The sequence below is a fragment of the Eublepharis macularius genome, chromosome 4 (genome assembly GCF_028583425.1).
Source record: "Eublepharis macularius isolate TG4126 chromosome 4, MPM_Emac_v1.0, whole genome shotgun sequence".
Taxonomy (NCBI): domain Eukaryota; kingdom Metazoa; phylum Chordata; class Lepidosauria; order Squamata; family Eublepharidae; genus Eublepharis; species Eublepharis macularius.
The window spans coordinates 148,006,768-148,022,462 of record NC_072793.1 but is presented as its reverse complement, the minus strand read 5'-3'; the positions used below and the strand labels follow the sequence as shown (position 1 = coordinate 148,022,462).

The following is a 15,695-nucleotide window of genomic DNA, read 5'->3' as shown; positions in this document are numbered from 1 at the left end:
GACTTCTGTTTGACTGTATTGTTAGTTACACATTAACAAGAAAACCAATCTTCCCCAATAAGGGTATAAAACAGAAAATACAAAAAACAAAAATGAGAATTAGTTTAGATATTAAACAGTGCTTTGAATGAAAAACCAGATTGTAAATATTTTGGGAGTTTTCGAGTCATTTTCTTTTTAAGCAACTTGTCTTGATTAGGTTGCATCTTATCGACTAGTAAGGTTGCACTCTATTTCTGTTCTACTAGATCTCCTGAGAAGAATACCAGTTATGTGAGTCAAGACAGCACAAATTAACTCCTTAAGTATTATTGCAACTCCATCCTCTCTCTATAAGGAGTACATATCTTAAGGAGCTACAAAAAGGAAAACAAAGATCCATAAAAACTCAACAATCCTAGCAATTTATAATGCATATACAGTTGTTCACCTGCATCCTTTTGATTCTCTATATGAAAGAGAAAGAAAGCAACAAGGAGAAAAGAGAGAGAGAAACAAGAACAGATATGCAGGATTAATGAGCAAGTGGATCAAAATGCCCCCCAGTTATGTGTGATATATGACATCCAAAAAGAAAAAAGTTGCCCAATCTCTCCCACCACCCAGAAGCATGGGGATCATTAAAAAGGACTACTTTTGCCAAGGTAAAATTTAAAGTTGAACATAGGATATTTGTGTTGGTTTAAACTCTGAGAACACATACTAGCTATTGGACTAATAAACCAATATAAGTAATCCTGATTCAAAGCCTGGTATTAAAAATAATAATAGTAATAAAAATTTAGGAGAGCGCTCTGCTTGGAAAGGTAACAGATAAGAGACATGGAAGATCTATTGGATAGCCTGGACATTTCTCTGTGGTTCTGTACACAGAACTTTAAAAATTGTATGCACATTAGGGAAAGAAAGGGATGGCTCTTCCCCAATGTCTTTTATCTAACCACTAACTCATTGTCTCCCCTGCCCCACCGTGTAGTTGCTATCTTTTTATTGTGTACCAGTGACAAGTGTTTACAAATTGGGGTTACACAGAAGCAAAGTAAAAATGCATTCAGGTCACAGACAGAAAGAACTGAAAAAACTTACAGACAAATTGGAGTTTGTCACAAACAAATACAGCTTAATTTTTCTAACCTGGTTTTTAGGCTGATAAAAAGTGACTGGACTTCTTACACTGGGACTTTCACAGACAGAAGCAACAGACAAGCCAATGCTAAAAGACTCGAAGCAAGGAAAGTGAGTTGGTTTGGCTCTGGATTGTACTGAAGTAATGAAAACAGAAAAAGAGTGAAAACAGCATGGAGAGCAGGGTGGAAGGTACTCACGAATGGTTAAATCCATCACTTGAGAGGCCAAGCAGAAGACAGGATGCTCATACATTTCTCTCTTTTTCCCTATAAAAGAGGATTTGGGCATGCAAGAGGCTTAGGTCAGAGGTAAAGAGGTTATAGGTCATAGGTCAGAGGAAAACTTTACATTAGCTTAAAAGAAAAGTAGCTGTAGAGTATTTTGGGATACACACAGGATAAAAATAAAAAAGGAGATTTAAAATTGGAGGTTTACTGGATTAACCATTCAGCATGCTCATCAGCTCATGAGTCACAAAAGAGGTTGTGACCATGATTCTAAAGGTCTGTTCTGAATTGTTTGCAGGAATATAATGGTCAGAACGTCATGAATAGAAGGAAATAGAATTCTATTGATTTAAGGCTCCGAGATACTAAGGATTTTAGCCTTCAGTATCTAAGGCTTTCACAGGTATTTCTTCATAAACATAGCCTCAAGCAGCCTCGCTGCTAATTATTTAACTTAATTTTCATGTGCTCAAGCTATTCAGAAGACTGAAGGAGGCATTTTATTTCCAAATTATAGACTCCTCCTCTGGAGAGATAGATCAGACAATAGTCATTTTTTAAAAATAAAAAATAGGAACTCTTAATGAGCGGACTATGCTCATGAAAGAAAACCTGAGGCATGCAGCTTGCGGATGTTGGGTTGTTTGAATTAACAATCCCAGCATGCTTTGAAACTGACGCAACCACTTTTTATAGAGGCAGCATAGAAAAGTGGCTGCACCAACCACGAACAAGGAAGGAGAGAAGCAGAAGAGAGCAGGTAGTGTGGGATGAAGTACTTCTCTGAAAACAATAGCTGGAATAAAAAAAAGGAAACTGAACAAAGGTTTGTTGCTTCAAAGTATTCCCAGACCTAAAAGTCACAGTGCCAAAAAGAGGGCAGATAATTAACACAATCAAGAAGAATTGAGGCACAAAAGGAAAGTACAGACTAACTGTTCTACATTTTGGGAAATGAATGCATTTTTACTTACAGATCATAAAGTTTGTTTTTGCATAGATATATCTGAAAGAAGAGAGCAGAGCTTACCGACAGAGTTAGTGAGTGTTATACAGAGACCTAGGGAACCCAGTGTCCATTCACAAGGGGGTGGGGGACCTGGCAACAACCCATCGCTGCCTTTGAACTGGAGTTCTCCCATGTCCTCATGAGGCATATTTAAACACAGAAATTTTTAACAGAGTTCACCAATTAAAACCATTCTGTGAAGTAGAGTACTTTGATAAAATGCTTGATAGCACAGCGCTCAAGAGACCTGCGTTCTTTCTCTATTTTCATTGCTCATTACCAAGTCAAGAGTTGATAAACATCCTTTTAGTGCCCAATTCTTAAGCGTTTTTCACTGGATGCATAACAATGAATTCATTACCACTGGTACACAATTTGCATTGTCAACGGGGGTGGGGGGGAACATTGAAAAACAGAGGAGGTGTATAATGTACAGACCCTGGAAATATGTGACATATCACAATAATGCAGTCCTTCTGATAAGCAAGGACTAGGGAGAAAAGAAATTGAATGGTGATATTGTTTTCTACAGTATTATTTTAAGTGAATGAGAATATAGCTTTAGTAAAGCGTCACTGCTGCATGACCAAAAAAAATCGAAACACACAGTGCACAATTCCATTTCTACATCTCACAGTAAGACATTTATCAAGTTTCAAATTACTGTAGAGCAGCCAACAAGGTAACAATAAAAACTGATTAAGATCTATCTGTATGTATGTCTCCTGCTGAAAGCATATCTTCAAGCAAGTTTTAAAATGTCTTTTTGATGGCTACATGTGTCTCTGGTCACTAACTGTTATTCCTCCATAATGCAAAAGGTCAATAATATCAGCTGTAGTGAATTTAGAGTGACACGAATGAAATCTGATGCAAGTGCAGGGCCAACTGATTTGACAAGATCTGCTACGCATAAAGGGAAGACAGAAAAACATTACCCAGGAATACATTTTAAATTGACTTACAAATGAATGAGTATAATCAAAACACTTTTAATTTCTGATATTTCTATTGTTCCTGGGACTTCATTGTTACAAACAGCTTGCATTTCCCATTTCAGCTACAAAAAATGACTATGTTGATCTCAATTTCTTGCTTTCTAAAATGCTGACATATATGGATGTTTCACCCTTGGCCAAATATAATTACTCTCCAAATTCATTTCATCTTCTTAAAAAAGGGAAATATTTCAACCAATAGATGTCTTTACTTATTTCACTTATTTATCCTGTAGTGAAAAAAAAGCTATGATATTGGCTGATTTTTAAAAGGCACATCCTGTTCCTGTCACTGAACGATTATACCAAGGTTAATTTTAAAAATAAAATAATCTTACCTTCAATTTTGGCATACTCTGATAGTCGAGTATAGTTTGTCAATGCAGCTTGTTCTAAGCATTTACGGATGACGGCTTTTACCTCCTCTTGAGGGACTGGAGTAACTATGTCTTTCATCAAAACCTTTATACAAGAAACACTGATTTGTTGTGTCATCTTGATTAATTTTTTTAAAATTTCCCTTACCCTCACAATGCCCTTTGCATCCCTCTATTGGCTAGAATAGACAGAAACAGACTTATTCATTGCTCATCTGAAACTAAAGGGCTTGATTCCAAGGGCCACATCCAAAATTATACATTCCTACTTGCATTTTGAAACTCTGTATGAGTGAGTAGCCAGAAAGTAGCTAAAGATATGCATCAGGTAACCATTTTAGAATGTTCAGATACTAGGATGAGAGACATAAACACAGATTCCTGGATATTTCTACAATTCAGGGGAGTCATAGCCAGAGTGGTTAATCAATCTACTTAGATCGTGACTATAAGGAAGAACAAATTTCATAAGTGTAACTGTGTTAGTGCATTTAAACTCTATTTCATTTAAAACCAGTTTAATTTAAATTAATTAAAACCCAGGGCAGCAAACTGCTCATGTCCAAAAGGGCTTCCTGAATTCTTGTAAGTGGATTTTGGGAGCACTATTAGGCATGCACTGCTTGACACACTCAGGGCCGGTGCCAGAGGTTCTGGCGCCCAAGGCGACATGCGCGCGCTCTGCGTGATGACATCATCACAGATGTCATCACGCGCCGCAGGGGGGCTGGGCAGCTCGTGGAGCCCCGAGCACAGAAGCTTCAAGCTGCTGCTGGGGTGGAGGAGCATGCAGCGGAGCTGGCGTGGCTGGCTGCAGCTGCTGCTGCAGCCAGCCAGCCAGCTCCGTGCCACCACCGCCACGCACACCAGGTGGGCGCACAAGCCGCGAGCCGCTGCTGGGGCGGTGCCCGGAGGCTGTGCCCGGCTGGGGTGTGTGGTGGCGGTGGCGGCGGCAGCACGGAGCTGGCTGGCTGGCTGCAGCAGTCATGCCAGCTTTGCTGCGCGTGCCTCTGCCCCCAACACCCCCTCCGGCGCCCCTCCAATGTCCGCGTGCCTGAGGCCACCGCCTACCTGGCCTCCATGGGCACGCCGGCCCTGGTTCACACACTATGTTTCAGTTTATTTACTTCATTTATTTCCCGCCTATCCCCCCAACAGGGATCCAAAGTGGCTTACATAATTTTCCTCTTCTCCATTTTATTCTCACAACAACTCTGTGAGGTAGGTCTGGCTGACTGTGTAAGATGGGCCAGTACATTTGACGCTGCAGATTGTTGCCTATAGAACCGGGATTCCCAAACTGTTTGAGCTTCTGGGTACCTTTGCAACTCTGACACAGGATGGTGGGCACAACCACAAAATTGTGGAGACAACCACAAATTGTTGAGGAGTGAGGTGCTGCAGAACGCAACAATTTCAACAATTTAAATGTTCAACATTTCAGGCAGAAGCTCTGTTTAACAGGATACCTTTCAAAATGAACATGTTTCATTTTTTCTGCATACATACAGCTTACCTTCAGTGACCCAGTGAAGATCCTTGTGCAGTGGTGGCAGCTGCTGCCAAAGCAATTTTTTTTAAAAATCTGCACAAGCCAATTAGATCTCCAATGACCAATCAGAAGCTCTGCTGGGCAAAAGCATATCTTGCCTTGCTCACTTCTAAAAACATTTGATAAGTACTAGGAAAGGTGTTGGTGGATACTGTGTGACCCTTGCTATAGAAGCTCATGCCACAGTAAATGGGATAGGTTTTAAATTGTCATAGCCTAGGACTCTGTTGTTTGGATGATCCTTATATTTTCCAAAAGAAGAGCAGAAAGCTGCTCTCCAATTCATTAGGTATTAATATAAGGGGGGAAAACCGGTCAATGTCCCCAAAAACTTTCAGTTCCATTAGAGATTGAGAGAGAATATTTCCTTCGCAGCACAGTATAATGTACTGCTGTTTCATATAGGCTGTTTCCTCACCTCCTTAAAATAACGGCATGCTCCTGGAATGCTGGTGGCTTCTTCGCACAATGTTTTTTTAAAAAATGGCTGCGGGGCGTTTTTTCAGCGCATATCGTGCGAAGAAGCCACCAGCGATCCAGGAGCGTGCCGCTATTTTAAGGAAGTGAGGAAATGGCCACAGTCAGGGTTTCATAGTGCACAGACTTCTAATTAGAACCCAAATTCATTATGCTATGGTGATAGCATAATGAAAACATTAATCGATCTATGTACCTGAAACATCAGCAACCAACGATGCTGTTCAGTTAAAATTCTGAAAACTATAGAAATGTATCACTGACTAAAAGACAGAACAACCCATGAAATTTGCCCTAAGCAGATTGCAAGAGCATTACAGAAAGAAGTTCTGCAAGAGAAAGGGCAACTCTTTGCCTTGAGTCACTCATTGCCATTATAATGCTGAGGAAAATGTGTTTCATTCTGACCTAAAAGATATAATTCAAAATAACATATGGTCTGCTGAATTAAAAGAAGCAAATATGATAATCGAATTTCTTCCCCAGCCTTTCAGCAACCTGATACTTACCCTTTCCAGGAGTGATAGTGTAGCTTTTAATGCACCTTCCGGTCGGCCAAATGGGAAGCAATACCTAGGGTAAACACATAGCTTTTAAATATTTTCCACATGTGCAAATTAACTACTTTACACTGACAGACTAAAAAGACATATTCCTAGTTATGTGGAAAGATGTGCCCCTTTCTTATGTGCGTACGTAGGCCAGCAAGTAGAAACCAACTTATGGCAACCTCTGCTGGGGTTTTCAAGGCAAATGATGCCAGAGGTGTTTTGACATTGCTTGCCTCTACATAACAACCCTGGATGGCCTTGGTGGTCTGCCATCCAAGTACAAACCAGGGCTGAGCCTACTTAGTTTCTGAGATCTGATGCAATTGAACCACCTGGACCAGCCTGGACTTTCTTATCACTTCTTTTATTTCAGACCCTAACATGGAGAACATACAACCGTTAGTAAATGTCTGCAAGATAAGGCTGGAAAGTCTCAGAGCAATTGAAATCTTGGTTTCAAGTGGTCTGCAGTAGAAGACCAAGATTCGGGTCTAGGTATCTGACAAAGGGAGCTTTGACTCTCAAAAGCTTACACCCTAGAAATCTATTTGATCTTTAAAGACCTGAATCTTGCTCTTGAAATCTTGGTGTAAGATTTAAAAGATACAGCATCACACCATGTATTTGGTTTTCTTGTTCATCATATTACACTTTGTACTGCACAAGGCCACACATAATGGATCCATTTCCCAGAATATTCTGGAAATGTATATATACAAATTCATTTTCAGTCATATATGGAATCATTTTAGTATTGGAATCATGTCAGACCATCTTAGCTTTGGAATAAGGTTGTCATTTGCCTGGTTGGGGTCGGGGATACATCACTTCTACCCTCTGCCTCCCGGGCACCATTCACCTGGCCAGCAGCAGGGAGGAACAGGCCTCCCAGGTGCACTCCTGGGACAGTGTAACAATGCTCCCGCACTTCACAGTGGGCCGATTTGGGCCCCAAACAAGGCCCATTTGGGCCTAAATTGGCCTGGTGTGCATGCTCCTGGACTATGTGATGATGTCACTTCTGGGAAGTAATGGCATCACGTAAGTGGGGAAGAAGAGTAAAATGAGTGCCAGGTCCCCCCTCCCACTGGGAGGGTTAGAGGACCTGGCAACCCTACTTTGGAATGATGTCAGACATGATACTAGATGCTAGACAAGCTACAAATGACGAATTACATGAGGACTGCATGTGAAGGGAGTCGCAATGTTAGCCGGGAAGCTGAGTTTTAAAAGAGATCGGAAGGCTTTGTCAATTTCACCTCTCTACAGAATGGGGGAGATCACTCCTCAGAGGGTTTGTTAATTTCCTCTTTGCCTCTGGAAGGCTCTGTCAGTTTCAACTCCCATTCTAGGAGGTGAAGAGGAAATTAACAAACCATCTGAGGAGAAGTAGAGAGGGGAAATTGACAATGCCTTCTGATCTCTCTTAAAACTCAGCTTCCTGACTAACATTGCGACTCCCTTCACGTGCAGTCCCTGTGTAATTCGTCATTTGTAGTTTGGCTCTCATATCCAAGGCGGATTACAACATTGCAAGTAACAATGCAATCGAATTGACAGCTAGGGCATTCACTGAACAAAGTATAATAGTGAAGAACAGTTAGGACATTCAGGGAAACAGATACAATAGGGAATGGTAGCAAAACATATTTTAAACAAGCATAAAGCCAAGCACAGAGATGAAATCTATCTGAAACAAAGCATAACTAATTTCCATAGTACTTTTAATAGTGTGGAAACTCACTAGTAGGCACATATCTACATCAGCAGACAGTACCCAATAGAAAAGTGTTCAGTCCTCGTCCTTACCAAGGCATCTCTCCAAGCTATTTCTTATGACATAGTCCTGTAATCTGGGAAGAAAGCCCTCCTGAATAATTAAGTTTTGCATAGTTTGCAGAAAGACAGATTAGGGGCTTTCCTGACCACCTCTGGCACGCCATTCCATAAGGTGGGGGCTACCACAGAGAAAGCTGGTGTGTGGGCAGCTGTCAATTTTGCCAAACTCTACTAGAGGATGATTGCTAGCCATCTAAAAATCTAGTTTGTTATGGGCCAAACTTAACACTCATTCACTATTCTAGTAACTATATGGCTGCTTCAAAGCAAATCCCTTTTCTGATACTAGAAAGAACAGAAAGAGGAAAGAGAGAAAAGAGCCAGTTTGGTGTAGTGGTTAAGAGCACAGGACTCTAATCTGGAGAACCATGTTTGATTCCCCACACCTCCACTTGAAGCCAGCTGGGTGACCTTGGGTCAGTCACAGCTTCTAGGAGCTCTCTCAGCCTCACCCACCTCACAGGGTATTTTGTTGTGGGGATAATAACAACATACTTTTTAAACCACTCTGAGTTGGCATTAAGTTGTCCTGAAGGGCAGTATATAAATTGAATGTTGTTGTTGTTGTTGTTATTATTAGAAGCAGGCAATCAGCAGATAGGTAAAGAAAAGCTAAAAAGTTTAAAAAAAACATTTGATTATATCACTAATAGGCTACATTGCAGGTTGCACTTTATGCCCCTTCCGCATGATTCAAAATGAATAATGAAAACAGTTGTTCAGAAACAAATAGATACAAAAACTGCTGTTTTGGTTTTGAAATGGGAAAGAACATTAATCCTTAATACAAAGCAAGCTCCTCATACCCCCAAATTCTGACTGCATTTTCTTAACCCTGACTTTTCTTAATACTGAATTTTCACCACAACTGGACAACAGTGGTATAACAATGCAACCTTTATTCTAAAGAAACCAACAATCAGTTCTGTTTGAACTGTCTAGTTAACTAATAAGCTATTAAGATTTCTAACATTATCTAAATGCTTAAATACTGTATTATAGATCCAGAGGAGTTATCCATATTACTCTGTTGTAGCAAAATAGTAAAGAGTAAATAGTAAATAGTAAAGAGTCCAGTAGCACCTTTAAGACTAACCAACTTTACTGTAGCATAAGCTTTCGAGAACCACAGTTCTCTTCGTCAGATGCATAAATACTGTATTAAACTTTCTGCAAATGTTCCTGTTATTAATTTTAGTATTAACAACTGCAGTAATTAAAATACAATATACAGGTTCTGTTTGGATAATAAAACACACATCATTACCTAAAATGTGTGATCTGATTTTCCAATAATAATCGCAACCTCTCTTTGATTTCTTCAAACCGTTCTTTCTCTTCTACTGTTACAGTTCCTATTCCGTCAGGCCTGAAATGAGAAAGGCTATCAATAATTCATATTTTACCCCATGACCTTTACAAACCATCTACACTGTAAGCTGGACAATTTAAAAAGCGAATGCACCATTTGTCATCCGATTTACAATGAAAATTAATACAAATGAATAATAGTATTTAAATCCTGCATACTTCAAAACTCTGATTAGATAAATTTATGAGCTTCAGATCAAAGTTCTGTGAGCCTTCGTTATTCACAAAAATCTCTCTCTGAGTAAGGTTTTTCCCATTCCATTCAAAGCTATATACACTCTCCAGACACTGCCATATATATCTGGCAATCCTGCTTGGATGCAATTTTGCGTCTGCACTGCAGTCTCTAACTTTACACAGAAGTTACTGTGCCGAGGCAACTGGGTAGCCACTGTGTAAGTTGAGTGTTAAATGAACCTGCAAAACTGGTAATATTTTCTATATGAATGTCAGAGTTCCCAAAGAATTTGGATGCCTCTCAGGATTTTATTTACATACATATTACCTTATTTGTTAAATAAATGTACGTGCTCCAGTTTTAATTTACAGAAATATCTGAGGCAGTTTATAGCACATTATAATAGATCATCAATATGACTCCCTACCTCATCTGAAAAGAAGTTAAGCATAAACTGACGTAATTGATGGACTGGGTTAATAAAACCAATAGCAAAACCATCTACTAGGACCATGAGTAAGAGATGACACGATGTGCTTTCCCACATGCTTGACTTATTTCTGATTTTCTTAGCTGTCAGTCATAGAAACAGAGCTAGAAGGGACTCCAAAGGTGACCCCACACACTGGAATTGGTTTGGGTACAGTTCTTCTGTCTGCTCCCTCAGCATTTTTACAGTTGTGGGGTCAGTTCAGTTTGTTCTGCATGTGCCTGAAATAATTAGAATTTTCAAGTGCTGTTGTCATTGGTGGCATCATCAGTGGTGTCACCGGACCTCCCGCTTTTATTTTTTGTGTATGGGTCAGTAATGACTTGGTGCTTGCATTGGGGACTACCTTTACTTTTACCTATATCATTATATTGATACAAGGGCTGAAAAAAGAAAAGAAAATGAACACATGGGAAGTCTTTGCATGTGGAAACCTAAAAGGGGAGCAGCTCCACCATCAATACCTAAGCCCCCCCACCCACTCAGCCTGAGGTCCAAACCAAAAAGCCCCACCTGGGCTGACCCAGAACTAGACATGGGCATGAACAGAAAATCAAACATGATGTTTGTTGTTCATTGCCATCCACGAACAATGAACAACAAACATTGACGAACATGACCTGTTCACAAACATGTTCATTGTTCATAGGGGCCAGCAGGCCCTCCTCCAGCCATCAATATCCCTACCACACCACTCCCAGAAACCCTACCTGAGCAGGCGGCAGGAAATGTACCAATAATAAATAATTGGTACATTTGGCCCCAGAGCTTGGCAGCAGCCCTGGAACTTGAAGGGGTAGATCCCTATCGCACCACTCCAGAAACCTTACCTGAACAAGCAGCAGAAAAGGTACCAGTAATAAATAATAGCTTGGCCCAGAGCCTGGCAGCAGCCCTGGAACTTGAAGAGGTAGATCCCTATCCCACCACACACATTCAAGCTCCAATGCACTCTCCCTGTCTCTCTCTCAAAATGCCAACAGCAACTCTCTCCCTCACTGTCTGTAAAACCAGAGCTGGGAGCCCCCCTCCCCCCTGCTCTTTGCTTCCTTGTAACAAATTTGGAGCTCCACACTTGAAAGGAAGAGCTGCCTATCAAGCTAAATTGGCATAGATTGGGGTTTCCAGGGCAACAGCAGGAGTTCAGACAGAGTTAAGGCAGTCCCTGCCTCCAGTTGCCAAGGGAATTGATTGCAGGTGCCAGACTGTCTGGCTTGACAAACAGCAATGAACAGTAAGGAATGAGGCTTGCAACGACCACCTGTTCATTTAGAATGGGGCCTCATGAATAGCTTGTTTGCAAACAGCTGATTGGGCTGTTCCTGGCTTTTTTTAGTTCATATTGCTGTTCGTGCCCATCTCTACCCAGAACCAGGAGGCAGAGGCTGGCATTGGTAGGGCAAAATGACCTCTGTTGGGATGAAGCCCAGAGCACCAGTGGCTATGTGCTTTTCAAACTGTGCTGGTTTTTTTGTGCCTGTAAAGAGCAGGCCTTATTCCACCATTTACAGAGTAAAACTTTGGTTCAAGCTTTATGCCTGTAAGAAATCTTAGCAGGCCTGTTTGCTGAGATAGGCACAGCCTCTGCTGATTAACTGCACCTGGGCTCTCTCTTGCTTTGAGTGTGACCTTGGAGAGGCCTGGAGCCTAGCGCTGTTCTCAGGTCTAGCCATACTCTCTAAACTTTCTCACTGAGGTAATGTCTAATTAAGTAATGAGCTCTGATTGGTTCTTTCAGTGGGCTGATGTCCCCACCACTCTGAAGAAGCCTCTCTGTTTCTAGGCAGCTTACCATTCTATCTCTCTACACCATACTAGACCAGGCTTGACCAGCTCTGCTACCTTGTAGCCACTACCCATTACCAGCTGTGATAGAAGACAGCTTCTAGCTCCATGCCATCTCCAGGATGCCTAGAGTGAGTGGCATGGATGGACTTTGGTAAGAACAACTAGTCTTGGAACCAACTAAGAGAATGTTTAGACAGCTAGCCAGCAAGTAGAATTTTAGTTAGTTAGAACACAGACAGATTAGCAAGCTGTTGTTTTTGCCTTGCCTAAATGCGTTTATGAGTGGTTTCTGCCTAGCACACGCTCCTATGTTCTTCTAATAAATTCTTTCTATATTTTACCAGCCTGTCTCCAGTGTTGCTTGCTAAGGAGGTACACACACTCAAAAAAGAATCCCGAAGCAAGGATGCTTCAAACTAACAACCAGAGTTCTTAGAGGCTCCTAGGGGTCCTCTGTGGTCAGGAGAACCAGCAGGGATGGGAGATGAGCGTCTCTGGGTTGATACAGTGCCACAAGTGGCCACCCTTCCCTCCCCTGGGCCACTAGGGCTTTTGCAGTTGTTTTAACTGTCATTTTTATATTGATACATCAACTTACCGCTAACAGATGCAGCAGATTCTCTGAATTCCTAGCCTTCATTTTTGAAAAAGTAAGTCTTTAGCCCCTTACCTTGTGGACATGTAAGGAAAAAGGCATATCTCTGCAATGTTCTAATCAGTTCATTGGTATATTTCCATCTAGCCAGCTTGCTTATATTTGACTGTTCCTCGATACAGGCATACCTTTATGTTGGTGTGCCTAAATGTCTTACCATCTAGAGTTTTGCAAGGGAGGTACTGTAGGGTACCATACTCCGATAGAGTATGTGACTGTGTTGTAGGTAGTGTGGACACTCTATGGTAGTGGAGAGTGCCCTCAAGTCATAGCTGACTTATGGCGACCCCTGGTGGGGTTTTCATGGCAAGAGACTAACAGAGGTGGTTTACCATTGCCTGCCTCTGCAACCCTGGTCTTCGCTGGAGGTCTCCCACCCAATTACTAACAAGGGCTGACTGTGCTTAGCTTCTGAGATTGGATGAGATCAGTCTCACCCGGGCTATTCAGGTCACGGTGAACACTCTATATCATGTGAATTTTGAATAAAGTCATTTTTCTGAGGTTAGGAATCTGTTAAATCTTCCTTTGCTCCATAAAATAGATGACATGGAGACATTACATTATTTATCAGCAGATAATAGTAGACCTACCATTCTTTCAGTCCCAAAATTTTATGCGCTCAGGATTAATTTTTGCGGCCAGTTAAATGTAGTATAGCTTTTTATATTTTAGTAGTCTGCTTAAAACTAATATTAAGAAGCAGTATGAGGTAGAGAGAGAGAGAGAGAGAGATCTGCAATGGAAGGAACTAGAGACTTACTTTTAAAAAAGAAATTAAAGCTGAGAGTTCAGAGAATCTGCTGCATCTATTAGTACAATGGTAGGTCAATGTATTAATATGAAAATTATGATTAAAAAAAGATAGAAAACAAAACCAGGAGGGGCAAGGAAGGTGGGGGGAGGAGTGGTTTGACAATGACAAATATCTAATAATTGAAAAATGGATTGGGAGTGAGTGGAACAAAAAAAAACTGCATGAGGCAAACATGAGGCGAAAATCTTTTCAAAATCCACTTCCAAAAAATGATTGGGGCCAAAGTGATCTCAGCATCTCCAGAAAAATACAGGGTGTGGGGTGGGAGAGAAATCACAATAAAAATTAACGATTAAAAATTGGGTATGGAAATCAGGGGATAAATTCAAGCAGTATGGGGCCAAAAGCGATGAGAAAAATGTTCAGAAAACCCCAAAAGTGAAAAATTATCTGAAGAATGATGAGATTTCTACAAATGACTATTTCCTCTATGGATGTATTTATGATTCTTGCTAATGTAGCAAAATAATAGCATTTCTTGAGCACTACAGGAAGAACAAAGTTTTTGACTCTAGCCCTGCTTACTTGTTACAAGAACACACATACATCCTGTCTGTACATGTGCACCTTCACTTTAGAAATGAAACCAAGGGCACCTTGATAAATATGGGGTTGGCATCACATGTTCAACTGTAAATGTGCTGACTGTAACATGAGAATTATTCAAAACACATGTGAAGAACAAACAAGTGTACACTTTTTACAGATTGCATGCTTGTTCACTGTAACTTGTGAACAGTGCTAATGACTTTTGGTAATATTGAATTTGATGCACTTATTACCTGAATAAACAATGCAGTATTGATATCCCTACTAGAGATGGGTAAGAACCACAATATGAACCAAAGTTTATCACGAACTGGGCCAGTTCGTGGTTAGTGAACCAGTGGTTCATCAGAGCCCATTTCTGATGAACTGTCACAAACTTTAGGCTGGTTTGTTTGGTTCATTTTTCAGTTCGTCACTGCAGACAGCCTGGCACTGATCAATCAGCTTCCTAGGCAATCGGGGAAGGGCTTTCTGCAGACCTTCTGCTGCCCTGGAAGTGCTGTTTTCATGAACCAAATGAACCAGTTCGCGAGCTGGGGTAAGTTCGTGAAACTTTGTGGTTCATGGTTCATGAAACGAGACGAACCACAAACTGCATGGTTCAGTATTTTCCTGGTTTGTGCCCATCTCTAATCCCTACCTAATCTCTACAAATTGTAGTTGTGTTGATTGAGTTGGTAAAACCAATGGCAAACCCAAAAAGATCTGGGAGATGGCTCAATCTCGTACATACCCAGGTATGCCCGAACATTCATATTTTATAAACATTTAAGTATATTAGAAGCCATTGTAACAAGAGAAGAGCTACTCATAGCCATAAAGGCCACCCACCCCCCAACGTCAAGAAATGATTGAATGTTACGCAGGCAATCAGTTCAGACATTTTGAATTGGTTTTGAACAGGTTGACATATATTTCATAAAGAATAATACCACAGTGTTTGCTTGCAACGTAACTCTGTAAAATAGGCTGGAAAAGGAGCTCAATTAGAAATGGGAGTGAGGTTTTTACACACATTCCTTCGTTTATATTGCATATAATGAAAAATTTAGCCTCTAGTCATGCATCTTCAAAGTAGCCCCATCACCAAACAAACAATACACAATTATTCTATTTTAGAGGCTCCATCTCTTCTTTGATAGCAGAAGAAATGAAACCTCAACTTTAAACCCAGCCACCCATTGAGGCCTTGGGCAAATTTTTTAAAAAATCATCTTAATACAGATAAGCACCATCTTACGCCAGCTTTCAAACATAGCTCCCTTTCCATTTGGCTTATCAAGTTCTCACTGGTGGCAGGGGATCCCCTACCACCAATGGGCCTTTCCTGCTGCAGCTCAGTGGGTTGGTGGCATGCTGCTATTGTCCCCCCTCTCCCGGATAAGTCTCTTGCCCTACTTTTGGACTTTTCTCACAGCTTTCCTTCCTTGTTTAATATACAATCCCTTACGCCTACTCCTTAGGGCTTTATCTTTTTTAAAAGAAGCCCCACTAACCTAGCAGGAAAAGACCTTATCCTGTTTAGATGTTACAATAGCAGAAACTAGAGTGCCAAGGAAACAAAAAGAACCTTCCAGCTTCAGTTCAAGAATCTTCCACACTGAGGCCTTGTTGCTCTTGGAGGACAAGCTTCTACTTGAGCGCCAGAAAGCTGAACAGTCCTAAACCCTGCCTACCAATCTCTCCTAC

General features: G+C 40.9%; 1 protein-coding gene across 6 annotated transcripts in view; it reads right to left on the bottom strand.

The window, feature by feature from the left end:
• CADPS (calcium dependent secretion activator) overlaps positions 1–15,695 on the bottom strand; it is a 504,169-nt gene that overhangs the window by 139,008 nt on the left and 349,466 nt on the right. For 4 of the 6 annotated variants that reach the window (XM_054976242.1, XM_054976244.1, XM_054976245.1 and 1 more), the window contains exons 14-16: positions 9,426–9,527; positions 6,278–6,341; positions 3,701–3,824 (exon numbers count right to left, since the gene is read on the bottom strand). In XM_054976242.1, the coding sequence (XP_054832217.1) occupies positions 3,701–3,824; positions 6,278–6,341; positions 9,426–9,527 (290 nt within the window). Of the gene's footprint in view, positions 1–430; positions 449–1,325; positions 1,395–3,700; positions 3,825–6,277; positions 6,342–9,425; positions 9,528–15,695 lie in introns of all 6 variants that reach the window. The other 2 variants (XM_054976243.1, XM_054976241.1) reach the window with 2 other exon arrangements.